Source organism: Lupinus angustifolius, chromosome LG06, assembly GCF_001865875.1.
Source record: "Lupinus angustifolius cultivar Tanjil chromosome LG06, LupAngTanjil_v1.0, whole genome shotgun sequence".
Classification (NCBI taxonomy): Eukaryota; Viridiplantae; Streptophyta; class Magnoliopsida; order Fabales; family Fabaceae; genus Lupinus; species Lupinus angustifolius.
The window spans coordinates 23,830,965-23,857,903 of record NC_032014.1 but is presented as its reverse complement, the minus strand read 5'-3'; the positions used below and the strand labels follow the sequence as shown (position 1 = coordinate 23,857,903).

At 32.5% G+C, this 26,939-nt stretch overlaps 2 protein-coding genes across 2 annotated transcripts; one reads left to right on the top strand and one right to left on the bottom strand.

Moving 5' to 3' along the window:
- On the bottom strand, positions 4,927-8,085 carry LOC109350289 (heat shock cognate protein 80). The gene is made up of 3 exons (XM_019591500.1): positions 7,898-8,085; positions 6,972-7,113; positions 4,927-6,862 (listed from the first exon to the last, which is right to left on the bottom strand). The coding sequence occupies exons 1-3, from the start codon at positions 8,018-8,020 to the stop codon at positions 5,028-5,030; spliced, it is 2,100 nt and encodes a 699-aa protein (XP_019447045.1). The 5' UTR covers positions 8,021-8,085; the 3' UTR covers positions 4,927-5,027.
- On the top strand, positions 20,854-24,580 carry LOC109350288 (peptidyl-prolyl cis-trans isomerase FKBP16-1, chloroplastic). Its single transcript, XM_019591499.1, has 8 exons — positions 20,854-21,008; positions 22,490-22,681; positions 22,858-22,892; positions 22,980-23,073; positions 23,390-23,450; positions 23,886-23,931; positions 24,199-24,269; positions 24,348-24,580. Exons 1-8 carry the CDS (start codon positions 20,944-20,946, stop codon positions 24,456-24,458), a joined length of 675 nt encoding a protein of 224 aa, XP_019447044.1. The 5' UTR covers positions 20,854-20,943; the 3' UTR covers positions 24,459-24,580.

The window sequence follows — 26,939 nt, the reverse complement described above, 5'->3', positions numbered from 1 at the left end:
GAGGAAAATTGGAGATGGGTGTTGAAGGATTAAGAGAATTTAAGAGTGTTTTGTAAGTGAAAATGAAGGTAATGGGAGGTGGAGAGAGGAAGAGTTTTGCTTCCCATTTGAAATCTGATTTGGTTTTTACACAATGAAATGAGAGAATGGGAGATCGGAGTCTGGTTGGTATTTAGGGGAATATAAATAGTTTGGAAAAATATGATAAACCATCAATTTTTCTCAACCACAACTTTTGATTTAGAGAAAAAGATGTATTCACCGAGAATATAAGAAATTTTTACATTATCACTTCATAATATTTTATTCATATTTAATTATCATATACAAATAAATAACGGATAATACATTAATTATGTATAATTTTTTACACTATAACTACATAGATATTGAGATATGAATTTATGCCATGTATCATACTTCCTAACTACTAATATGCTATTATTAATGTTATTCTAATTTGTCCTTTTCAAATCTCATTTCCTATATTAATGGTGAACTTGCATATCTATAATTCTTTGTTTTATATACAATTCTTAGCTAATTTATAAGTTTCTGGTGGTAGTGGTTGAAGCTTTATAAGGAAGCTTCAATGTTCAGTTTGACTGAATATTGAAGAAGACAAATGTTGGTGAACTTTTGTGTAGAGGTTTTATATATCGAAAGACTTCTTAACAATAGGTGGTTAGGTGGCATGTTCCATTTGATGGTAGTATGGGAAGTTGCACTACAAGTTTGGAGAGCTAGGCTCTTGATAACATCGTCAAGATACTCATAAGGTCTATGCTCTAGGGGAGCATTTAAAGAGAATTAGGCATTAAGCAAGGTGGGGTCATATATTCACTAAGGTGAATATTTTTGTGTAGATTTCTTAATTCGTCTATTTCAATCAAGGTGGAGATTATTGAGGATATTTAAAATATGTTATTATATGAAGTCTCACATTGTCTAGCATTAGAATATAATAGAATATCAATGTTATATATTGGACTTGGACCCTTCTTATAATGTGCACAAGGTAGAAGCATCAAATAGAAATATTTCATGGGCACTTGGGCTCATGGGTGTGCTAGGGTTTGTAATCTTTCTTCTCTAATAATATTTTGGTAGGTGTTCAGTGCTCCCGAGGACGTAGGCACAATTGGTACATCGTTATCAAATTCTCTTGTTTCTTCTCTTCTATTTGTTTTATATCTTTATTTGATTGCTTGTGGCCAACGTTGCGCAATGATCGTTTCTGCTGCACTAGCAATTGGTATCAGAGCCAACTGGTAGATGGCTCTTGACCCAAGCACTAGATGATGGCTAAAGAGGGTGAAAAACGTGTTGGCTAGACAAGGTCTATCAAATGTACTGATGAGGATAAACCAGATGAGTTGAAGGAGAAGGACATATGACGGAACTATGGTGGGGATTATGTATGTGTTGATCTAGAATCCCAGAAATTCGTGTACTAGATTAGGATTAAGGTGGAGATAGGGACTCATGTGTTGAGTTTGACCCTGAGACAGGTGCTGACAATATCTATCTAGATGTTGAGAGAATAATCTCATTTGAGATGAGAAGTGGAATATCCTAATGTCTGTCTGAGACATCATAGTGAAGGACATTAATTATTAGCATATCCATAAAAGCACAGAGGCATTGGCTGACATTGATGTAAGGTGTAACATGGGCATTGGCTTTAATGCAAGATATATCACGAGCATTGGTAGAGATGCAGGGTGTGACATAGTCATTGGCTTTGATGCTAGGATGTGGCACGTGCATTAGTTAGCATTGATGCAAGGTGTATGTTGTGGGTATACACCTTATGGTGGAGTATGATAGTCCTTTTGAACTATGATTGTCGGACTAGACAATTGTGGTAGCAGTTGAAGTTTTCCAAGGAAGCTTCAAGGTTCAGTTTGACTGAGTACTGAAGAGGACGGTTGTTGGTGAACTTTTGTGTAGAGGTTCCATATATGGAAAGACTTTCTAGTAATAGGTGGCTAGGTGGCGTGTTTCATTTGATGGCGGTACGGGAACTTGTACTACAAGTTTGGAGAGTTAGGCTCCTGGTAACATCGTCAATATACTAAGAAGGTCAAGATGTGGTGTCAAGCCCACTTTCATGCTTCTTTCACTTACATGAAATAATGCTATATCCCAAGGATGAAGATCCACCAACAACTTGTATCAGAGCTGATAGTTCATGGCTCTCAATGGAGTATTAAAGTGACAAGTGGTCGGTAGATCTATGAGGGATCCTTGTGTCGGAAGTCTTCCTGGCGAGAGGTCAAGGCGGTGTGTTCCATTGATGAAAGGATAAGCCAACAGCGGCGCAAGTAGATAGAGAGTTGAGTTCTGATGTATCTAATACTAGAAGGTGAACTCACACTTGTGCAAAAAAGTTGATGAGTATATAAGTGGGTGGACCCATAGACCTAATGTCTTAAGGTTTTAGTTCAAGATGTGGTGTTTCACTTGTTGCTCTCCACTCTTCTCATACCCGGTAACAATGAAACTCCTCAATGGTTGGAGGCTCTCCGGTCGCAATCTGATACAATAATTTCAATTCCTCTTTTTTTACTTGCATTAAGTATAGATTATTTATTTATTATGTTGTGAGATTCAATGGAGAAAGAGCTAAAAGATAATAAATGAGCATATTTTGAAGAAGAAACACAACTCAGATGTTTCAAGCCCCACCTTTATTTCGCGTAGAGGAAATTCACAAATTAAAGCCGCAATTATAAAGAACCATAGTTTGAATGTGGTAACGTTTAGCAACGCAACGTTGTAGTTAGTTATGTAGTTTATACCAGTGTTGTTGTGTTGTTAGAACCGATTAATAAGTTACCATATCTGATTGATACCAAAAAAATTCAAATGAGCTTATAGCATAGGTGTGAATGTTAATTTCCAAAAAAAAACTATTTCAAATAACATTTAAAAAGTAAAAGTAACTTTTAAGAATTCATTTTCCGATTTTACCTTCAAATTTTTAAATAATTACATTGCTACCCCAACTAAAAACCAACTATTCTTATTATCTTGCTTTATCTCCAAATAAATAAAAATATTGCATATCCAATACAAATAAAATATTAAAATAGAAGATTGAAAATTTTAACTTTAAGTTAGTTAAGTATTTAATTATTACCATTAATAATTATTTAATTAATGAATAATTAAATAAATATTGAATGTATTTTTAATGTTTTTTCAAATTTCAACTAACTGTAAAGCTAATTTTACTAAATAACTCTAATATAGTAGGCTAACTACACATCTATAAGATTTCAAGTACCTTTATATCTACAAGTTATTTTAGGGAGTATACTCATCTTTTAAAACAGGACCATTGTTTGAGATAACAGAAGAATCAACAACAAAAAAAGGAAAAGAGTGACATTGCCTACAGAAGGAACCACAACCAAACACGCGTTCCCTTTTGTTTTCATTACTATTGCTACAAGATCAATTAAAATATATGTGGGGAAATGCTGAGTGTTTGTCTCGGATATTATACTTTTCCAACTTTACTTTTATGAAAGTCCATGTTTCATCTTGCGGCAAAAAGCTTTATTGACAATTTGAAGACCATAAGCTATGTACCACAATTGATAAGATTGATTATTAGCTGCATATTAGTGGCAATTTAACCGGATTGTATTAGTATAAATAAATACTAATCTTGTGTTTTTATGTTAGATTGTGAGTGAATTTAACAAAACATGAGAAAGAAAAGCTTTAACCAGTTACCAGCTAGTTTATTTAGTTTAATTGTGAAGGAGAAGAGAATAGATGGCTTTGAAAAACTTATTCTTTGTCTAGGAGTTTGGTGAAAGAGATAAATGTTTTGAAGGGTTACTAAAGTCATCTAAAACTCATCATGTGTTTATTTTCTTAGTACCCCTAATTTGAGGGTTTTCTAGTAATAATGGAGATGATTATTTTTCTTTCCACTTCCCTTCATTCCTAACATTTATCTTATCCCTCTCCTTCCATTCCTTTCCAAACTCCTAAACATAACCTTCTTTTCTTCTCATGGTAACAAATACAAGCGCAAGTCCGTATAAAAATAAATGTTTTCAAGCATTTAAAATTTTCGATGTGGAAGAACTTGGCAGACTGTTTAATACAAGTGGCTATAGGTTACAGTATTCATCTCAGCTATTTAGATGAAAATTTTCAGACAAGGATGATAATGTATCACTGTTCTTCCTATCATATTTATCTGGTTCACATACCAAATTCATGTTCAAAAAACAATATAAACAATCATTATATATTATGAAGTCCTTTAACTTTTGTGGAACCATCAAATTCCACTATAAAGATATATCTCCAGGGTGTTTTCTGGGACCACGATGAACATTTACGTTCACTTTCAACAATCTATATTTTGTCTGGATCGACAAACTTAATGTTCGAGGGAACTAGAATGTGCTTTACACTAAACCCAAATTAAGCTGTTATTTTTTATTTAAATTTTTGCAAAATACATTACCACTCAAGTACAAATGTGCGTTTGTATGAAGTAAGGAACACTGAAGTCCCAATGATAAGAGAATCCATTTCCAATAAAAGCTCAGTAAGAAGATGAAAGCAATCGGCAATTTGGTCAAGCAAATTACCAACCACATAACTTGTGGTTAAGCCAGTTCAGGCATTGAAAAAAAACAAATAACTTCGAAAACAAATATAAAGGTGAGGTTTCGAAGCCTTGTTCTTTCCCCCACATTTTATGGAGAAGTAAAGCATTACTTGAGATATAGCAAAGCAATTTCAAAACTGTAAACATGCTTGGCATATCCTCCCGAAAGCAATAAGAATACGGCAGAAGTCAATGACAATAAAATAAGACAATTTACGATTTGAGGATATGACAACTTAAACACCATGCATTCAAACACTGTCATAATTCCCTCAACAACAAAAAACAGTCATAATTCAATAATAATAAGCAAAAACATAACAAAAGGATAAAAAGGGTCCGCATTCCCAAAAGTTGCTAAAATAGTAAAAACGAGTTGCTAGATTTAATCAACTTCCTCCATCTTGCTACCCTCAGCATCAGCATCAGCATCCTCCAATGGGGGAATGTCAGCATCAGCCTCAGCAGCATCATCATCAATGCTAAGTCCAAGCTTCAGCATCCTGTGAATTCTGTTACCAAAAGTGTTGGGTTCGTCAAGGCTAAACCCAGAAGTGAGCAGAGCAGTCTCAAAGAGCAATAGGACAAGGTCCTTCACAGATTTGTCATTCTTGTCAGCATCAGCACGCTTCCTCAGCTCATCGATGATGGAATTCTCAGGGTTGATCTCCATTGTCTTCTTGCTTGACATGTACCCAGCCATGCTGCTGTCCCTCAATGCCTGAGCTTTCATAATCCTTTCCATGTTAGCAGTCCATCCATATTCACCAGTCACAAGACAGCATGGTGAATCAACAACACGGTCAGATACCACAACTTTCTCCACCTTGTCACCCAAGACATCCTTGATGACTTTGCAGAGACCATCAAATTTCTCCTTCAATTCTTCCTGCTTTTTCTTCTCATCTTCACTCTCCTCGAGTTTCAGACCTTCCTTAGTAGCAGACACCAACTTCTTGCCTTCAAATTCCTTGAGCTGGCCAACAGCATATTCATCAATGGCATCAACCATGTACAGTACTTCATACCCCTTCTTCTTCAACTTCTCCAGGAAGGGAGAATTCTCAACAGCTTTCTTGCTTTCACCAGTAATGTAGTAGATATCACTCTGACCTTCCTTCATCCGAGTAACATAGTCCTTGAGACTGGTCTGCTCATCACCACTCTTGGTAGAGTGGTACCTGAGCAACTCAGCAATCTTGGCCTTGTTGGAGGAATCCTCGTGAATTCCCAGTTTCAAGTTCTTGGAGAAAGCCTCATAGAACTTGTTGTAGTCCTCCTTGTTCTCGGCAATTTCAAAGAACAACTCAAGACACTTTTTCACCAAGTTCTTGCGGATGACCTTCAGGATCTTGTTCTGCTGGAGGGTTTCTCTAGAAATGTTGAGTGGAAGATCTTCAGAATCCACAATACCCTTGACAAAGCCAAGATACTCAGGTATCAAATCCTCACAGTTGTCCATGATGAAGACACGACGGACATAGAGCTTGATGTTGTTGGGTTTCTTCTTTGTGTCAAAGAGATCAAAAGGTGCTCTCTTGGGTACAAAGAGAACAGCTTTAAACTCTAGCTGACCCTCGACAGAGAAGTGCTTGACAGCCAAATGCTCTTCCCAATCATTGGTAAGACTCTTATAGAATGCAGCATACTCTTCTTTTGTGATCTCTTCAGGCTTCCTCATCCAAATAGGTTTTTGCTTGTTCACCAAGTCCCACTCATGTGACACCTCCTTAATTGTCTTTTTCTTCTTCTCCTCCTTCTCCTTTTCTTCATCAACATCTTCCACTTTACCCTCCTCATCCTTCTTCTCTTCCTCATCCTCGTCATCGGAAATCTCCTTCTCAGTGGTCTTCTCAACCCAAAGTGAAATTGGGTAGCTGATAAACTCAGAATGCTTCTTGACCAAGTCCTTGAGACGACGCTCCTCAAGGTATTCAAGCTGGTCCTCCTTCAAGTAGAGAGTCATCTTAGTACCACGGCCAAGACTCTCACCAGATGTATCCCTTGTAACGGTGAATGACCCACCAGCTTGTGACTCCCATACATACTGCTCATCATCATTATGCTTAGTGGTGACAATAACCTTGTCAGCAACTAGATATGCAGAGTAGAACCCAACACCAAATTGTCCAATCATGCTAACATCAGCACCAGCAGCCAAAGCTTCCATAAACTCCTTGGTACCAGACCTTGCAATTGTACCAAGGTTGTTGACCAAATCTGGAATATCACAAATAGTGTCAATTAGGACATGAATAAATTCTCAATTAACAAACGTAAACATAAAAAAACAACAAAAATCACAGGCTGAAAAAACCATCTTATTTACCAGCCTTGGTCATTCCAATTCCACTGTCAATAATGGTCAGTGAGTTGTTTGCCTTGTCAGGGATGATGTGGATAAACAACTCTGGTTGAGCATCAAGCTTGCTCTTGTCTGTCAAACCCTCGAAACGGATCTTGTCCAGAGCCTGAAATGCCACAGTGAAAGTTACATTCAGTAAACATAAACAAAGAGATCCTCATAATGAAAAAATACTATATGTTCATAGAGAGAATTTCAAGCACATCACTACCAATACAAAATAATATTAATTTTTAACAATGATAGTTAGATCCACATAAGCCCAATTATTAGTCATATTAATCACAACCCAGTCCATGAACCACAATCAAAAACTGAATTAATTCCTGATAACTAATTTTCCACCTTCCTGCTATGAAAAAAATACTTTAACTGGTATTTAATATTATTAAGAACAAAACCACTAATCTGAGACCAAAAAATTATATTACAGTTAGTACAGGGTACTTATGATCCTAAATCCTAATCTAGGGTGTCTCCAACTAAAATGCAAATTTGTATAACTTTACAAGATAGTAATAAAGGACTAGTACATGTATAAACAAATTCAATTCCAGAGAGTTATTTATTCCACTCTCCCAAAAAAATAGAGTATCAGCTACTACAATATTTTTTAACAAAAAGAACAGTAGGTAAAATCATGTATCAAATCTCAAAATCAGCATCAGTTAAATTCAAAATCATAATAAAGAACAAACAGATAAATAAAAACAGGTTTAATCAGTTAGCATAAAGGTAAACCTAAAACAATCGTAAATAAAATTAAAAAACGCTACAGTTAACTAAATTGAACGAAAAACAAATCGAGATATAGATCAAGCAAAAAGAACAAATCTAAACATAAAATTAAAGAGAAATAAAGTAAAAAAAAAAAAGCGATTACTACATACATCGGAAGAGTTGCTGATAAGCTCACGAAGGAAAATCTCCTTGTTGGAGTAGAAGGTATTGATGATGAGACTGAGAAGCTGGTTAATCTCAGCCTGAAAAGCGAAGGTCTCTGTTTCCGACATTATAGATCTATGGAGAGAAGAACGAAGAGTAGTTGAAGAGAGAAAATGAAGTTAGGTTAGGGTTTTGAGTGAAGGAAATGTGGGTTTATATAGTGAAGTTTATTAGGGTTTCTAGATCCTTCTGTTGCTGAGTCAATTGTAAAATTATATTATTTTTTATTTTTTTTCATTATTAGGCCTAAATTGCAATCTGTTCACCGTAGGTGTGGTCACCATAGTTGGGTTGAGTTCAAATTATTTTAATTTGATTATAATTAATTATAGATAGATAGAAAATAAATTTATAGACATTCGTAAAAAAATTAAGAATGTCATATTTTTGCTCTCTTAGTGTTAATTATATACACTATCAATACTAGTGTGTACAGGCACTTTATAACTGCCGGCAAATATTGTGTGATACTACATATTCAATTTTTATATATTTTATTTTTTTGAATTAAAATGTATTTGTTGTGTTCGGTGTACTTTATATTATATTTGTGTGTGTTTATGATAATGTTTAATTTAAGGTGAGATATGTGGTTATTAATGTATCGGTGGTAGTTGCTTATGATTATATAGTTTTTTTTGTAAAAATTAAATAATGTTAAGGGCAATAAAGGAAATGAAAATTACACAATGAGGGAAGTTATTTCAAGTTTTGGCTTTATATATAGTATAGATATAATATATCATTGATTAATATTATTTTTTTAAAGTAGTCAATATTGATTATATATAAATAGTAAATGATATTGTATAAAACTATTACATGGTTGATAAATATATTTTTATTTCAAAAATTAATTTATAGAGTTTGCATTATTAGATTAAGTGAAATATATATACATTATATTGTAAAGATTTATAGATAATTAGTTATCGTATAAAATTTATTTGCATTATTGCTGCTAGTTTGTCGATTGACACAGACCCCATTCATATTTTTTCTAATATATAACGTATAAGCTCCATATTAAATATAAAAAATGTAATATAAATTAAATATAAAAAATGTAATATAAATTAAATATAAAAAATATAAAAACAATTTAAATATAAATAAGAGAATATAAAAACAATTTAAATATAAAAAATGAAATATATAAGATAATGAAATTATAAATAAGAGAGTGTATGGAATATTAATGATATATTAAATAAAAGCAATAGAAGTAATATGTGGAAATTTATATTATTTATTAATAAGAAATGTTACAAGTGATAAATTTGGAATATAAAAATTATGTCATGATGGTGATTTTTATAAAGTATATATAGATATAGATAGATAGATATATGATAGAAATTTATATAAACATGAAATTATTAGAAGTTATAAAAGTTAAAATAAGGAAACATAAAATACTCTAGTTATTTTATGTTTATTGGTATTAGTATAAATAAACATGAAATTAGAAGTTATAAAATATAAAATATGAACACAGAAAATACTACATGGGTAGTTATTTTATGTTTTTCCTTTATATATAGTATAGAAGTATAGATATTCGGTGTAATATCTATTACTTATATTTAAAAGTCAACAATGATCAAATTTTATTGGTAAATAATATAGTGATGGTTGCAAAAAACTCTTACATTGTCGGTGTAAAGATTTTTGTCTCTATTAGATTTGGGGGATTCCATAAAATTATAAGATTCAATTTTTACATCGTATATTTAAAATACATATGATTTTTTAAAGAATGGCATAAAATATGTATTTCTAAGAACATATTAAGGATTTCTCCACTAAAAAACGACCTTATTATTGACCTTATGGGCGACATCCTTAACATACCCGAAATATGTTAGGGCTCACAATTTTTTTTAACTCTTTAATCTTGATGCAATTTAATTATAAGTCGTACGAGAAATATTAAATTTAAGTTTTTATTTTCAAAATTCTTACTTCACTACCTCCAACATTTTAGCAACTTTTAGGAATCTGATTACATTTAATACTTTATACAATATTAATAGCTACCTCCAACTTTTTTTAAATACTTTATACAATATTGTTTTAAATAATAATCACCATCTACAATATTATATATACTGATTACATTTCTGTACTATTTCAATATCTAACTAATTATTAAATATATTTATTTCATCCTAAATGTTGATTTGGTCCTAAATGTTGATTTGGTCCTAAATGTTGATTGGTTAACATTTGAACTTGAACCCAACTCTAAATCCAATTAAAGATATATTTTTTTTTCATTTTTAGACAAAGTCTTCATTATATTACTTATTCTTATGTATACATATTTTGATATGTGAATTTATATAATGCAAATATCAAGCAAAATATTTCAATATAATAGTGCAATCATTTAAGTTGTTTTGGCAATAGCACTATAAAACGAAAATAAAATTAATTTTTGAATGTTTTAATTCAATATAATTGCTTGAATTTGTGCAAATATTTTTAAATGGACTATTTGATAATGTTTGAAATAGATTTTGAAAGAATTTGTGTTCCGTAAATTTGCAAACTCCTAAAAATGATAAGGTAATAAATATTTGATATAGCAACTAATATTTTTTTGATACTATTCAATACTAGATGAAAAAAAATTCATTTCAAAGCACATGTTCGAATTACTGTGAATCATTGAATCAAAATAATATATTTGTTTCTCAATGTAATTAATGGCAATTAGCACCCAATAATACCTACAAAAAATGTGAAGTTAGTTAATGTTAAGGTACAAGGAATAAATATTTATCTATATTAGTATCATTTATATATTGAGGTTGTCCCCTTTTTTCTTTTTTCTACCCAACTTTCAATTCATTAAAAAATATTTTCTCATTGATAAAAATATGTCGTATACAAGTAAATATATATATATATAATCATTAGTCATATTACTATAGTAAGAACAATGTTAAAATTAAAAAGTCTAAAATAGAAAATGAAATTAAAGTACCTAATATATATATATATATATATATAAAAGAAGTGACTTATTATGAACAATTATTATTGTGAGAAATAGTTATGATTGAATCTTATTCAAACTATTAAGATTAAAAGAAGCCATCATGTGATTAATAGCTAACTTTTAAATCAAATCATTTGTGATGGTTATAAAGCTCATATTTATTGTCCTTGCAGATTTTATGATTTTATGAGAACTTTTCTCAGTTGAGTCACTCCTTATATTTATATTTATATGTAGAAAGAGTTACTCATGTGAAAACAATGTGCTATTGTGAGAAATGAAAACACTTAATATATATCATTGGATCTTAATTGAACGACTAAGATTAAAAATACATGTACGTGACTATCATGTAACCAATAAATAACTTTTAATCCGAACTATCCATGATTGGTTGTAAGGCCCAGATTTGTTCTTATAATTTTATATGAGAATTGTTCTCACTTAGTAGCTCACACACACACATATATATATATATATACGTGTGTGTGACACGACTCACGTGAGAACTGTGACATGTTCTAACTTGAGTCATCCCTTATATAAGTATCTATATTATCTATACAAAGGTAAAATATGCCTAAAGGGTATTTATGTAATGGAATGAGTATAATTTTTATATTCATATTATGTCATTACTATTATATAAATGTAAAATATGTATAAAAGATATTCAGATAATTGAATATATATAATTTTATTCAATTCCATTTAGTAGCCACCATGACATAATTTCCATATTCCAATTTTATCTTTTTGTAACATCTCATTAATATCTTTTATATAAAAGCAAAACATTTCTAAGGGATATTTTGGTAATTGAATGGATATAACTTCTATATCTCTATTGCGCTCTTACTACTATATAAATATAAAATATGTCTAAAGGACATTCATGTAATTAAACATATATAATTTTATTCAATTCAGTTAGTAACCACCAAGTCATAATTTACATATTACAATTTTATCATTTATAACATCTCATTAATAACTACAAAAAACTTACACATATTCTTTTATTCTCTTCTATGAGTGCATCATTACTATTTCACTCATTCTCTTACTTCTATTTTCTCTTTTTTGTCGCTCAAGAAGAACAATTTTGACTCATACGAAAAAAACATTTAATAGCACTTTTATAGAAACTTTGTGTATACACTTAATATAAAAAAAATAAGAATGCGGATCGATAGATATGGATTATTGGTTGAGAGGCTAGTAATGCAAATAAAGGAACTTAACCTTATATGCTAAACAATTATGTTGACTTTTTTCCGTGCTATACCTAAGGATGTCCTTGGGCATTATTATATTGTTTTGAAAATTATCTTATATGGCTTCTACATGTATCCTAACAAGATTGCAAAATTTGTTCATCTTGAAGTTTTTGGGTACTTGGACCACAAATCTTCCTTTGCTAGTAAGTGAGATTAAAGTTGGCTCATCTCTATGATTGATTTGTTTGGACTTCATCTTGTGTTTTTTGGTACTTGAACTAATGATTTCCCTGTCCTTTAGTGGTGATATAATTGGCACATTTGTTTCTTGAGATATTTTCCATTCACCTTAAATTCTTGATATACTTGAAAATACTCATTTAATATGTCACTTATGGATCAATTAATAAAATCACAATAAGAAATTAATGTCTTATATAAAATAGTATCGACATACCTTAGGATCTATGATAAAAAGTATATTGTGTTGGTTTGCTTATAACAAAACAGAAGAAAGAAAAGAAGTAGCAAAGAATGAAAGAAAGCGTGTTGCAAAGAAGAATTTGAACAACAAGATTAGTTATGAAGATGAAGAAGATGATGAATATAGAATAGAGAATGTGAGAGGTGAATGAACTATAAGGAATCTTATTGCATTAAGCAATTCAACACTTACAACAATACTTTCCTTTTATAGCACCAACTAACCAACTAAACTTTCTAAAAACAGAAAGTTCCTACTAACTACATTAACTAACTAAAATGAATTACAAAATCACAACAAGCTTTTACAACAAGCTTTTACAACACTCCTACTTAATTCAGTTTAATCATTCAATCTTACAACGCCAATCTTCAACCTCAACTTCTCAAACCTCTCCTTCTTCAATGGTTTGGTAAAAATGTCTGCAAGTTGTTCTTCGCTTCTGCAGAACACCATTCTTAGCTTTCCCTTACTTACTTGATCTCTTAGGAAATAAAATCGTGTCTCAATGTGTTTACTACGACCATGTGCCACTGGATTCTTAGCAAGATGTATGGCTGATTTGTTGTCAACCATTAAAACCGTGCCATTACCTTCTTCCTTTAGTTTTAGTTCCAGCAACAGTGTGTCTAACCAGAGGCTTTGACAAGCAGCCATACATGCTGCTATATACTCAGCTTCACACGAGGATAGGGCAACCACATCTTGTTTCTTTGAGCACCATGAGATTGGTGAATTCCCAAGCATAAACAGATACCCTGTTGTGCTTTTCCTGTCAAGCTTGTCTCCACACCAATCTGCATCACTAAAGCCAATTACATCATAGCTTGGATTGCTGAAGTGATTTGGTAGCAGCAGACCAAAATCTATAGTGCCTTTGATGTATCTAAACAGTCTTTTGGCTGCTAGGAGGTGCTCTCTGGTTGGTGCCTCCATGAACCTGCTAATTAAGCCAACAACATACACAATATCAGGCCTTGTGTTGCAGATATACCTTAGGCACCCAACCATTTGTCTATACATGGTTTTGTCAACAAATGAGTCATCTTGATGCACCAGTTTTCCTACTTCAACAGGTGTTGACACAGATTTGCAATGAAACATGTTGAATCTCTTCAAAACATCAGCAATGTACTTTTTCTGATGTATGATTATGCCTTCCTTGATTCTAGTGAATTTATCCCTAGGAAATAGGATAGGTTTCCTAGATCACTCATATCAAACTCACTCTTCATAGCTTGCTTGAAGGAGTTGATCTCACTCACATCACTGCCTGCTACTAGGAGATCATCAACATATAGGCACACAATTACCATTTGATTCAACTCTGCCCCTCTCAAGTAGACACCATATTCTGCTGTGCATTTGATGAACCCAAGCCTTAATAGGAAGCTATCAATCCTCTTATTCCAGGCTCTTGGTGCTTGCTTAAGACCATACAGGGCCTTATGCAATTTGTACACCAATTCTTCACTTCCTGCTACTTCAAAACCAGGGGGTTGAGAAACATACACTTCTTCTTCTAATGGCCCATTCTGAAAGGCTGATTTTACATCCATCTGTTGTATGCACCACCCTTTATAGCTTGCTAGTGACACCACCAACCTTATGGTTTCCATTCTTGCAACAGGAGCAAAAACCTCATCATAGTCTAGGCCTTGTCTTTGAAGGAATCCCTTTGCAACAAGTCTAGCCTTGTACTTGGTCACCTCTCCCTTTGGATTTATCTTTACCTTATAAACCCACCTTACACCAATGGCCTTCTTTCCTCTTGGTAATTGAGTAAGCTCCCAAGTTCTGTTTTTCTCAATGGAAGTGAGTTCCTCTTGCATAGCCTCAAGCCAGTGATTCTGCCTGAAAGCTTCTTCTGTGTTTACTGGTTCCATTTCAGCCAACAGTGCCATGTGAACTAACTCTCCTTCTGTAGTGATTTCCGAGTCTGGAAAGACCTCATAGTCGCTTAATCTTGATGGTGGTTGTCTAGCTCTATGTGGTCTTGTCTGATTTTGAGTTTCTTCAACAACAACTGGTTGATCATTGTGTATTTGTTCCATATCTGCTTTGCCTTCATCAAGTTGTGCTATTGTATGCCTTGTTGGATTATTGCTTGTTTCATTCCAATTCCAACTTTGTGTCTCATCAACTTTTACATCTCTGCTCATCATTATTCTATGGTTTAAAGGATCATAGATTCTGTATGCACCTGTAATGTGATAGCCAATTAGCACAAGTTTCTTGCTTCTATCATCAAGCTTCTTTCTCTGAGCTTCAGGTACATGAGTGTAGCAGATTGAACCAAATATTCTGAAATGATCCACCCTAGGCTTCAACCCTGACCAGGCTTCTTCAGGTGTGGTGTCCTTAAGCCTCTTTGTAGGGCATTTGTTCATGATGTACACTGTTGTAGAGACAGCTTCTCCCCAGAATCTTTTTGGCATAGACTTTGTTCTAAGCATGCTTCTAGTCATGTTAAGGATGGTTATGTTCTTTCTTTCTGCAATACCATTATGTTGAGGGGTATATGGAGCAATTACTTCATGAATCAATCCTTCCTTGGCACAGAAATCCTTCATCTCATGCTTCTAGTCATGTTAAGGATAGTTCTGTTCTTTCTTTCTGCAGTACCATTATGTTGAGGGGTATATGGAGCAATTACTTCATGAATCAATCCTTCCTTGGTACAGAAATCCTTCATCTCATTTGACAAGTATTCTCCTCCTCCATCAGATCTCAGAGTCATCAATTTCTGTCCACTTTGTCTTTCCACTTGAGCTTTAAAATTCACAAAGACTGAGAATACATCACCCTTTCTTTTGATCAGATAAACCCAAGTCTTCCTTGTAAAATCATCAGTGAATCCACGAAATACCTGTTGTTTCCTAGTGAGTGTTCTTCAAAGGAACCACAAACATCTGAGTAGATCAACTCAAGTGACTTTGTTGATCTGGTTGGTATGTGAGACACAAAACTGCTCCTGCTTTGGTTGCTTAACAGACAATCATCACACAGTGTGCTTGGACTACTAATTGATGGTAATCTAGTGACAATTCCTTTCCTGCTCAGAAGCTGAAGGCTCTTGAAATTCAGATGGTCATACCTCTGATGCCAAGTCCAATTATCTTGAATTATCTTAGATAATAGGCACTTGTGATTGTTGACTTGAATCCCAATCTTGAAAGTTCTGTTTTTGGATAGTGGAACCCTCAAGATGAGATGCTTGTCACAATCATATACATTGAGCATCTTGTCTGCCATGGTCATTTCATATCCTTTTTCAAGTAGTTGCCCAAGGCTAAGAATGTTGCTCTTCATCTTGGGCAAATATAGGACATTTTTTATGCTTGCACTCTTCCCATCCTTTCTTCTGATGGAGATATCTCCAACTCCCTCAACATTGATGGAGCTATGATCAACAAACTTCACTCTACTCTTGGCATTTTCATCAAGTCTTTCAAACCACTCCTCGTTGCCTGACATGTGATTTGAGCACCCCGTGTCAAGATACCAGTAATCATCCTTGACTTCTTGTTCTGATGTGACCATCAGTAGGACCTGTTCCTCCTCAGATTCCTCCTCTTGAGCCAACCTGGCTTCAATTTCTGGACCACTACCATGAGCAACCTTGAACCTGCACTCAGATGTAAAGTGACCAAAATTCTTGCAATTAAAGCATTGAATTTTCTTCTTATCAAACTTCTTCTTATTTCTCTTTGACATCTGGTCTTGTCCACTACTTCTGTTTCCAGAGAATGAGTTTGAGTCCTGCCTTGTTCCTTTATAGCTCCTTCCTTTTTCAGGTTTCCATTTGTTCTTAAATCTCTTAGTGAAATTTCCTTGACTGAATGGCTTTCTGCTTGTTTGAGCTTGGAGAGCTTGATCAGAGTTTCTCTCTGTGCTTCTTTCTTTGGTCCTTTGTTCATGTGCCTCTAAAGTGCTTTGCAATTCTTCAATCTTGAACACCTCAAAATCCTTAGACTCCTCTATGGCAACAACCACATGATCAAATTTGGAGTTTAAGGTCCTCAACACCTTTTCAACTACCAATTGATCCCTCATTACTTCACCACATCCCTTCATCAGTGTGAGTGATCTATTGAAGTATTCCCCAATTGTGTCACCATCTCTCATTTGTAGTAATTCGTATTCTCTCCTCAAAGTTTGGAGCTTCACATTCTTTACTTTCTCTGCACCAGCATATCATTTTTCAAGGCTGTCCCAAGCTTCTTTTGTTGTCTTTGCATTGGAAATCTTCTCAAAATTCGATTCATCCACACATTGATGAATCATGAACAAAGCTTTACAATCTCTCTTCTTGCAATCTCTGTGAACAAGTCTCTGAGCTTCAGTTGCATCCTCACCCACTGATTGATAGCCTTCTTGAATTATATCAAGCACTTCTTGATAACCAAACAAAACCTTCATTTGTATGCGCCATCTCTCATAGTTATTGCTGTCCAGGATGGGTAATGTCATTGTAAAACCACTATTTATAACAAAACAGAAGAAAGAAAAGAAGTAGCAGAGAATGAAAGAAAGTGTGTTGCAAAGAAGAATTTGAACAACAAGATTAGTTATGAAGATGAAGAAGATGATGAATATAGAATAGAGAATGTGAGAGGTGAATGAACTATAAGGAATCTTATTGCATTAAGCAATTCAACACTTACAACAATACTTTCCTTTTATAGCACCAACTAACCAACTAAACTTTCTAAAAACAGAAAGTTCCTACTAACTACATTAACTAACTAAACTGAATTACAAAATCACAAGTTTTTACAACATATTGGTCATGCCACGTAAGTACTTATCGCACCTCCTGTTATATATATCCTCGATAGGTGTCAACAGTAATATATCACCATCTAGTGCAAAGCTAATGTTAACGTTCACATTATTTGGGGTATAGGTGCATTAGGTAGCATTATGTTTGAAAAGTTATATACTTCACTAATACCAACCAAGCACTTCAAAATATAGTACCCATATATAATTCGCATGTAGTGACACCCTAATCATCAATGCAATTGCATTCGGTCACTGAACTTGCACCTTAACAATTCTAATAAAATAACAGTGACGTATTGGATAACAAAACTAAATCACCTGAGAATGCTACAATTAGAGATGGCAAAGCGGACAATCCGACCCATTTAGTCCGTGTCCGCAAATGCCGAAAAATTTAAGCGGGCGTGGGCATGCTTATATTGGGTAACGGATAAAATTCATTACCCTGCCCGTTTTAAAACGGACTAACGGGTTTGTGAGCGGCCCGCGAGCATTGTTGAATAATTAAAAAATAATAAAAAATCATATAATAAATGAAATTAAATAAAGTAGTTGAAGATAAAAAATTAACAAATTTTTTGATATTTTATATGAAGTTTAACAAATCACATTAGATTACAATTTTTTTTAGGATTAAAAATCACATTACATCATAACTTATTTAAAATTTTCTTATTTTTTCCTTAAATTATGTTTATGGGCTGCCCGCATGCCCAACGAAAATGCCCGAAAACTTAGCGGGCAAAACGGGTCGGGCGAAACAGACAAATGAGCAAAATTTGTATGTCTTGCCCACAAAAAAATATGGGCTATGCGGGCACGCCCACGGGCAATGCCCATTTTGCCATCTCTAGCTATAATAGCGAAGATAACATTAAGAAACTACATTTGGAATATAATAGTCGTAAGTGTGAAACTATCTTTGATGGTATGATTGAAGCATTGTAAATCATGCTACTTCTGAGTTGCCTTATCTTGATTGTTACTTTCTAAAGTATTAACCTTGTTGAGAAGGGTCTTCAAGATTTCTCGCATATTAGTTATATCAACTCTTATTGCACACTTTTGTGGGAGAAGTAGTCTCTTTTGCACACCCCAAATCATGTGCCCTTAAAATGATGAGGGTACTCAAGATAATTTAGTGTCTTATCAAATATGTTCTACCTGTAATGACCTTGTATCTCTCCTATGATATAGGTACTCAAGATAATTTAGTGTCTTATCAAGTATGTTCTACCTAATGACCTTGTATCTCTCCTATGATATAGACTTTTGTTTTAGTGTCACCTCACACAACATGAACAATCACATTGACAACAATACTCTATATATGAATGACATATCCATAGTATATTATAAACATGAAAAATGATTTAAAATGCTATATCACTTACACAACATTTTATCGGTTATTAAATATTTGCATTGTCAATCATACTTACACTGTTCTCACGGGTATCCACTCACAAGATATCTTGATCCACCAACGTAAAGTCTGAAGGCATCACAAACATATTTAATTGTATGCTAAAATAAAAAGCCAAAATTATTAAAAATCATACTGGTCATATTGTACAATAAAATAAATAACCAAAATGATTCAGTTGTACCATAAAAATCATTCTTACAATGTTTTACTGAAGTCATTTATATAATACCTATGATACAAATAGTTTGATGCTATTTTATGGATTTATTCACTTACTTTTTGCTTCACTTTTTTGGTATTTTTCCATAAAAATAAGTTGAATTTATAACCTAGGTAGGTCAATAAACATAATTGAACAAACACTAGTTATTATGCTTTTAAGTATATGATTTTAATAAGAATATTCGTCTTTCATATGCCTAGTGACAAATGCCCTCAAATTAGGATCGTTGATGATATTTTCATATTGTTTGGAGGTTTAAATTTGATGTCTCCTCAACATTTCTCAGATATTTTCCAATATCATTTTTGATTTGTTTGTGATTCTTGCCGATACTTTTAAGTATATATGTCTTGCAATCCTCACCAACATAAAAAATTGACTAAAAGGATAAGTAAATTCATAAAGTAAACACTTATACATAAGAAATGTGAATAAGGTCTAGGGTAAGTGAGTTAGTTTTATGTCCTTCCAAATAATATTCATTGATTTATTATTCCAATTGTAATAATGAATTGGCAACAAGTGTGGAAGCATCAACCTAATATAGTTCACCAATGCATTGTTACCTTTTTTATTATATGGTTGACCTTTGTATTTTATTAAAACCTTAAGATAATGGTTTTATGGACCTTGTCACTTATAAACTATTTCACCCATCACAACCTATTAAATATTGAACTTCAAATCACACTTGAATCTATTCAACAAGAAAAAGACTTGTGTGGAGATGTATCTATGTAGAGACAACCAAATTTGTTTAGCAGCACATTAAAAACTTAATTCTAATTAAATTTTAGTCATAAATGATAATACAAAAAATATAAATATACTTGTTTCCAAATATTAGATACATCTCTATATAATTTTTTCTCACCCAATAATCTCCCTTCAAGTACTTGTTACCCCGTTATCCACCTTGATCTAACTCAATCATCATTTTGACCCTACTATTAGGACCCAAAATAGGAGAGCTCAAACTTAAAGAGGAGTCTCATTATCTTATATTTAGATCTTCTCCAATAGTAAATGGTTTGGTGACACATACTTCAAAAAAATTAAGAGTATAATTTTAACTTTTTAAAAAAAAACATCAAATTCATTATGTAACTTACATTCTAATACTAGAAAGGATCTCGAGCTCATATTTCAAGGGAGAGTGAAAAGTCACCAATAAGAATATTAATTTTAAGACCAAAATATTATTGTATTAATTTGTAACTGAAAATTTTATATAAGTTTATCAATCTTACCACTTATAAGGTGGATTAAGACAATGTATTAATTTTTAAGTCATGAATCAAAATATTATAACATCAATTTTTAACACATCACATTTGCCCCAACAATTGTACAAGATTTAACACTTATAATCTATTTAAAAATATTATAGCATCAATTTCTAAGAGAAATTTACACACTCCATTTCTTAAACAAAACACTTACATAGTTGATTAAAGAGTAAGGATAATCTCTATTAATGGAGAAATAAGTACTACAAAAAATGAAGAAAACAATAATATGATAAGACATTTTTATCCTTATATATGTAATGAAATAACACTTTTGTCATTAAAAACATATGTAAAGTCATGTACTTGTCTCTCTATTATTAATAAATAATATTATTGTTCTTGATTAAGATACCCGGTTTTGTTAATAACAACAATAGATAGAAAAAAACGGAGGAAGTGAAAAGTGAAAAAGAAAAACAACTAATGCATGCGGGCCATGGTGGGTCCATACTGAACAAAAGAGATAATGCTTCACCTCAGTTTTTGAGTGTGGCTGGTGCAGTGGCCACACAACCTCAACCAGAAAATTCTCAAGTTCCAAGTTTAGTATGGGAGTTTTACCATTTCAATTGCTTCCACCTCCTTACAATGCTTCTATATCTGCATCTCCTAGGTATAATTAAATTTCGCCACTTATTCAATTTCTTAATATATATATATATATATATATATATATATCCTAAAGTTATATGTGTCTGTGTGTATTTTTATAACTTGTTGTTAATGACAGAGCCAGCGAACTGTTTTGCCAAATAATATATCTTCTCTTCTTTCCGATTTATCCGAATATATAAGGGGAATTGAGCCGTTTCTGCCTTGAAAAGTTTATTTAACTCATACTTTGTTCTCCTTTTTATTCAATATTTACATGTTTATTTATATTTATTTTCCATGAATGTTTTTGGTAATTTCGTGAGGTCCTTTGGATGATGGAACAGAATGCCATTTCAGAATTTTTAATTTCAATTTAGTCAAAATTAGAATCATGAAAAGGGTCGTTTGGCAAGCAGCATAAGGCATGATACTGTAAGTTAATACCATACATTATGACCTTATACAATTATGCTTGGTGTGGTCATTGTACTGTATAAGCCTATAGGTCACACCGCTCTTATACATTAAAACAATGGATAAACTAATCATGTCGGAAGAAGTATCTTTAAGTAAAGGGTATGTTCGTAAAATAAAATGATTAACATTATATATATATATATATGTACAGTGGTATAAGGTTTTAGTGGATCACGAGATAGACCAAAAGCTCAAAGTTTGATTCATGAGAGAGAGTGAGTGACACTTGTTAGGACTTGGGAGGGGCAACCACACACAAAAAATGATTAATTCCTTATGATAAGGTGATGGGATACATTGGTTATACTAAAGAAAACTTTATATAACAGTGTATTTCATATAACTTCATACCAAACAATGTATAGTATACTTTATCAGGCCTTATCCTATCAGATTGGTCTTATGCTAACAGACTAGACGCGCCAAAGGGCTTTGGTTCTATGTTTTTCTGTGGGGTTGGCTGTCATTATTTCAAACATACATGGGTGTCAAAATTGCAAAATTCACACTCGCTCTGTCCCATTGCCATCCCTATGTCCTAGCAAATAAGGAATTGAGGTATAGAATAGAATTGCAATTCTGAAACAGATTGGAAGACATTGTTGGTGATGATGGTTGAGATCGCCATGGGTGATTATGATCTTTTAAGTATTTAAGTCTTACATCAGTTTTGAGAATATGAGTCAATATCTGCTATATAACTCTGGGCAAATCCACATATGAGCTAGCTTGTAAGTTGGAGTTATGTCTATGAAAAAGTCAGCTCTGTAAAAATTAAAGTCTCACATCATATTGCTGTGAAAAAATCAGCAATATCTTCGAAAAAATTGGCTAACTTTGGTAGCATGGATAGATTTATAAGATTCTGCTCCATCTTGATATATTCTGTTACCGTAGTAGTATTATGTTTTCTGAAAATAATTAAATTACAATTCAAAATAGATTCTTCTAATGCCAAAACTTATCATGCTTCTTGAGAAGCATTTCGCTTGACATTGTGCTTCAAACTATGCATAAATCCAGCTCCGTGGAAGGTACAACTATCAACTATGCCGTGTCCAAGAGCTTACATAACAATGTCTCCAGAATAACAGGCAAGAAATTTCCAAGAAGGCTAATTCTACAGATTCTGTGTCTTAACCACGTGATATGTTATGCTTCTCCTGCTTTGGCTGCACCAGTTATACCAGACATTAACGAACCTGAAGTCATACGGTTTGTCTGTCTTCGTGCTTTTTTAGATATCTATTCTTATTTTTGTTGTTGTAGCTGACCCCACCTAGTGAGAAAAAAACCCGGTTTCTTGTTCTTGTATTCTTAATTTTATGAATCAAGAATTGTCTGTGTAGTGCGATATGCGATTTATACTTTTTTTTATGTGAAGCATTTAGGACTTTTAAGCTACCTAGTGGAGTGAGGATTCAAGGTAAAGGGTTCTAAAACTTCTACATAAAATTTCTTGAGAAGAAGACCATACATAATATATTCTTATAACTATAAGTTTTCAAATCAGACATTGTTGAAGGGGAAGGACCAGAAGCACACAGTGGAGATTTGGTTGAATTCAATTATGTATGCAGGCGTGCAAATGGATATTTTGTTTACAGGTACTTGCATACCATTTTTTCTTTAGGGACCAGTTGCGAGTTGAGTTTTGAAGGAGGGACAATAAAAAGGGAAGGCTTGAGAGCCATGAAACACACTTGTAGATGACTCTGAAGTCTTCCCTTTCTCTTACTTCCCCTCCAAAATCCAACTCGCAAACGGACCCTTAGAAAACTATCCGGTAGAAATATTTGAAGTTTTTATTGTGACAAAAATCATTATGGGATTTCAACACATAGTAACATTTAATTTATTGTGCTTAAGCTACATCTGAAGTTCTGAACTATAACTGCCCTATTGCTGCTTGGTTTCATATAGTACTGTGGACCAATTCAGTGGAGAAAGTAAACCTGTTGTACTTCCTTTGGATGAGAACCAGGTTAGTTTCTTTCATTCAACATGTTGAGTCCACGAACTCTGAAATGTGAGTACAATTCACTTCAAATGTGGTTTACTTATACATTATCAATTTTTGGAGAAGTAACAAATGGAAAGAAAAGATAAAAATACCAAGGTTAGAAGAGGACTTAATAAAATTCCTTTCTTTTCTTATTTAGGTTTGATTGCTTAATTTGCAAGGGTGGGACATTTTACTCAACACAAAATCACAATCAGTTTTTGATTAGAAGCTTAGATTGGAATTGAAGTAGACCATAACCCTCAAATTGGCACCTTAATTTGATGACCATTTAATCAAATCATATTTGGCTATAAAGAGAATATGTTGATAATGCAACTTTCAACCACTTCTTTGTTCTTCATTTGTATACAATTGATTAAATGGTCTTATAATGCAAGTTCAATTTTTAAACAGATGATAGTGGGCTTAAAGGAGGTTCTGACTGGCATGAAACTTGGTGGTATGTTCCAAGATATTGTCATTATTTTCGTCAACAATCATCACCGCCTCATGACTTTCTACGATTATTTCAGTCTAGACTTTTTAGCGAAAATCGTATGTTATTCTACATGACAATCTGGTTTGCATATTTACCATTTTTAACCATAAAAGAATGGTGACTGTTAATGTAATTGTAGTCATGAATCATCACTGTTTTTTTGAAGAAATTGTACCCTTTTGATATCACTATGGAAATTTTTACTCTCTTGTGGGTTTTCTTTTGTAGGAAAGAGAAGAGCACTAATACCACCTTCAGCTGGATATGTAAATGAGAACTTGAAACCAATACCTGAAGAGGTTAGATATACACTTAATTCAATAGTGATCTTTGAATATAGTATAGTATATCATAAATGGTATTGTTGGTAATTGCAGTTTGGTCCTCGACGCAGCCTTTTTTCTCATGCACAAGAGCCTTTGGTATTTGAAGTTCAACTATTGAAAATTTGGGTCATGACTCTTGAACCACCTTCTGTATTTAACTAGATTAGTTTTTGTTCTTGTGTCATCCTGAATTTGTTTGTTTTATGTGAAGCTACAGAGTTTGATGCTTTAAAAACCTTAATGGGATATAAAGAAATGTGAAGGAAGGAAATAAGGTTTGATCCTTTAAGAACCTTAATGATGTTTCATTTAATGTCTCGGGTCAATCGGATATTGCACATAAATAAATAAAAATTAAAAAAAAAACAAGAGATAATAATTATATATTACTTGTTAAAATTTGATTGGTCTGAGATAGAGAATTGAGACAACCTTGAGGATAAATGATCTATGTTCTATCTATCCACACTTCTCACTACTTACTCCTAATTCTTTTCAAAAAAACTTAAGATTTTGATGTGTGAGTATGGATTGTAAGTTAGAATTTGGGAGTTTTAATAGCCCCACTTGTATGAAAAATATACTCCACTCCTCCTTTTCTTTCTCGGTGTTAATGCACTTCATAAGGAACAACAAAAAGAAACAGTCAAATATACCAAGTAATATAGCTCACACCTAGTATGGGAGTTTGAAGAAAATCTCCCAGGGAGGGAGTTAAGAAAATTGATTTTTAACGACCCATCACCTAAAAGGTGTGTTGGAAGATTGCTGCGCCCATAGTCCTCTACATTTGGCTTTAAAAAGATTTGAATATTATAGACCTTAAAATATTTTTATATAAAAATTATTATAAATAATAAAATTAAATTTGAATCTCACATTACAGTATTGGACCCTCCAGGTATGATCCCAGTCAAGGGGATATAACCTCGATTAAATTTAATTTTCAATCTCAGTTGCAGAGTTAAGATTAAGTCGGCCATGTTATAAGTTTGAGCCTTTGAAGATTGGACACCCATTAAACAATCGAAGTCTTGGACAAAAAGCCTTGATTGTTACATAGAAACGAGTTTAAAGCAGAAAAACAACTTCGGTTAAAAACAACAACTAAGTTCATTAATTATTTTCACTTTTTAAAAATTCATTCAGTATTATTTTTTATGTAGATAATTATAGAGTTCTAACCTACTCTATTAATTATATTCTACACTAATAAAAATGAAATGTCTACAACGATCTTCTTTACCGTTATTTTCTTGTATGATATATCTTTTTTATCTATACTCTCAATGTTTCAGTTAATGAATAATTTATAGTTTAATACAAGAGTGTATAATTCTTACATTTTAGAATCTTAAAACTAAGGGTAGTTTTGTGAGCCATCTAAGCTTCGACTGAAAGTGATGTAAAAAAAATACCATTTCCCCATATTTAGGTTTATTGAAGGATACATAAGATGTATTATATACTCTCTTTTTTATACTTCATGAGATATTATTAAAATGAGAAGACATGAGAGATAATATTAATGGGTCTGACCCAGTCCATTAATCATAGTGAGAAGATATGAGACATAATATAATTTTTCTGTGTAGAATATAATTAAAAAACAGATCTCCTTAAACAAACATATAAATCAGTCTGACCCTATTTATTAATTTAAATAAATTGATTATTAAACATTAGTAATAGTGACGTATCTAGGACCCGAAGATAAGATGTGCAACATAAGTTAAAAATTTAAATAATAAAAATCATTATATATAAAATGATGAAAACATTAATATAAAAATCACAAGATTTAAATATATCAATCAAATAAGTTATGTATTTTATAATTGATCTCATGTGACTTCATATTTTTGAATCGTTAAATTATCAATTCGTTGTTAATGTTATTGAACACTTTTTGTTGTCAATGTTATTGAACACTTCTCATTGTCAATGTTATTGAACACTTCTCGTTGTTAATGTTATTGAACACTTCTCGTTGTCAATGTTATTGAACACTTATCGCTCAATATAAATGATTAGACAGTTTTTCATCCATGTATTTCTCATTCAATTACGCAGCCTATTTTTTATAACTTTCCCAGTTGAAATGATTTTTTCTACCATTGTTGTGGCAACAAATAAAATCATTTTTAACTTTAAAAAAAAAATAAGTTAATGGGAATATAATGTGTCTTTCACTTTCAAACAATTTATCTAAAAGATTATTCATTCCTTTAGAAGCGAATTTAATACTAATACACATTTCAATGATGTTAAACTAATTGAACAAAAAACACATGAATAAAACTTTGCAAATTCAATCATTTTGACATATTAAAATTAGAGAACAAATTGGTTAGACTCAAACAAGATTTACAAAGAAATAATTGAGTATTCATTTTAGCGAAACAATCATGAAATTCTTTAAGTTACATATTCACAATAGTATAAAATTACTTAGCACAATGAAATATGTCATGTTGTCTACAAAAAAAATAAATATTTTAGACTTGTAAAGTAATTGACAATATACTTATCTTTTTAAAAATTTAGGGTCTGCATTTGCACACCCTGAGATGCATGTAGCATCGTCAGTGCCCCTAGTAGCAATTGTCTTCTTCATTTTGCAAAAGAAGAGAATCAAAAGAA

Bases quoted from the DNA above. Each gene is read 5' to 3' on its own strand.
- LOC109350289 (XM_019591500.1), bottom strand. From the start codon at position 8,020: ATGTCGGAAACAGAGACCTTCGCTTTTCAGGCTGAGATTAACCAGCTT. The intron at 7,114-7,897 runs GTATGTAGTAAT...GTGGCATTTCAG, and splicing joins TTATCAGCAACTCTTCCGAT to GCTCTGGACAAGATCCGTTT. The intron at 6,863-6,971 runs GTAAATAAGATG...GTGATATTCCAG, and splicing joins AATTGGAATGACCAAGGCTG to ATTTGGTCAACAACCTTGGT.
- LOC109350288 (XM_019591499.1), top strand. From the start codon at position 20,944: ATGGGAGTTTTACCATTTCAATTGCTTCCACCTCCTTACAATGCTTCT. The intron at 22,893-22,979 runs GTAAAGGGTTCT...TTTTCAAATCAG, and splicing joins TAGTGGAGTGAGGATTCAAG to ACATTGTTGAAGGGGAAGGA. The intron at 23,451-23,885 runs GTTAGTTTCTTT...ATTTTTAAACAG, and splicing joins TTCCTTTGGATGAGAACCAG to ATGATAGTGGGCTTAAAGGA.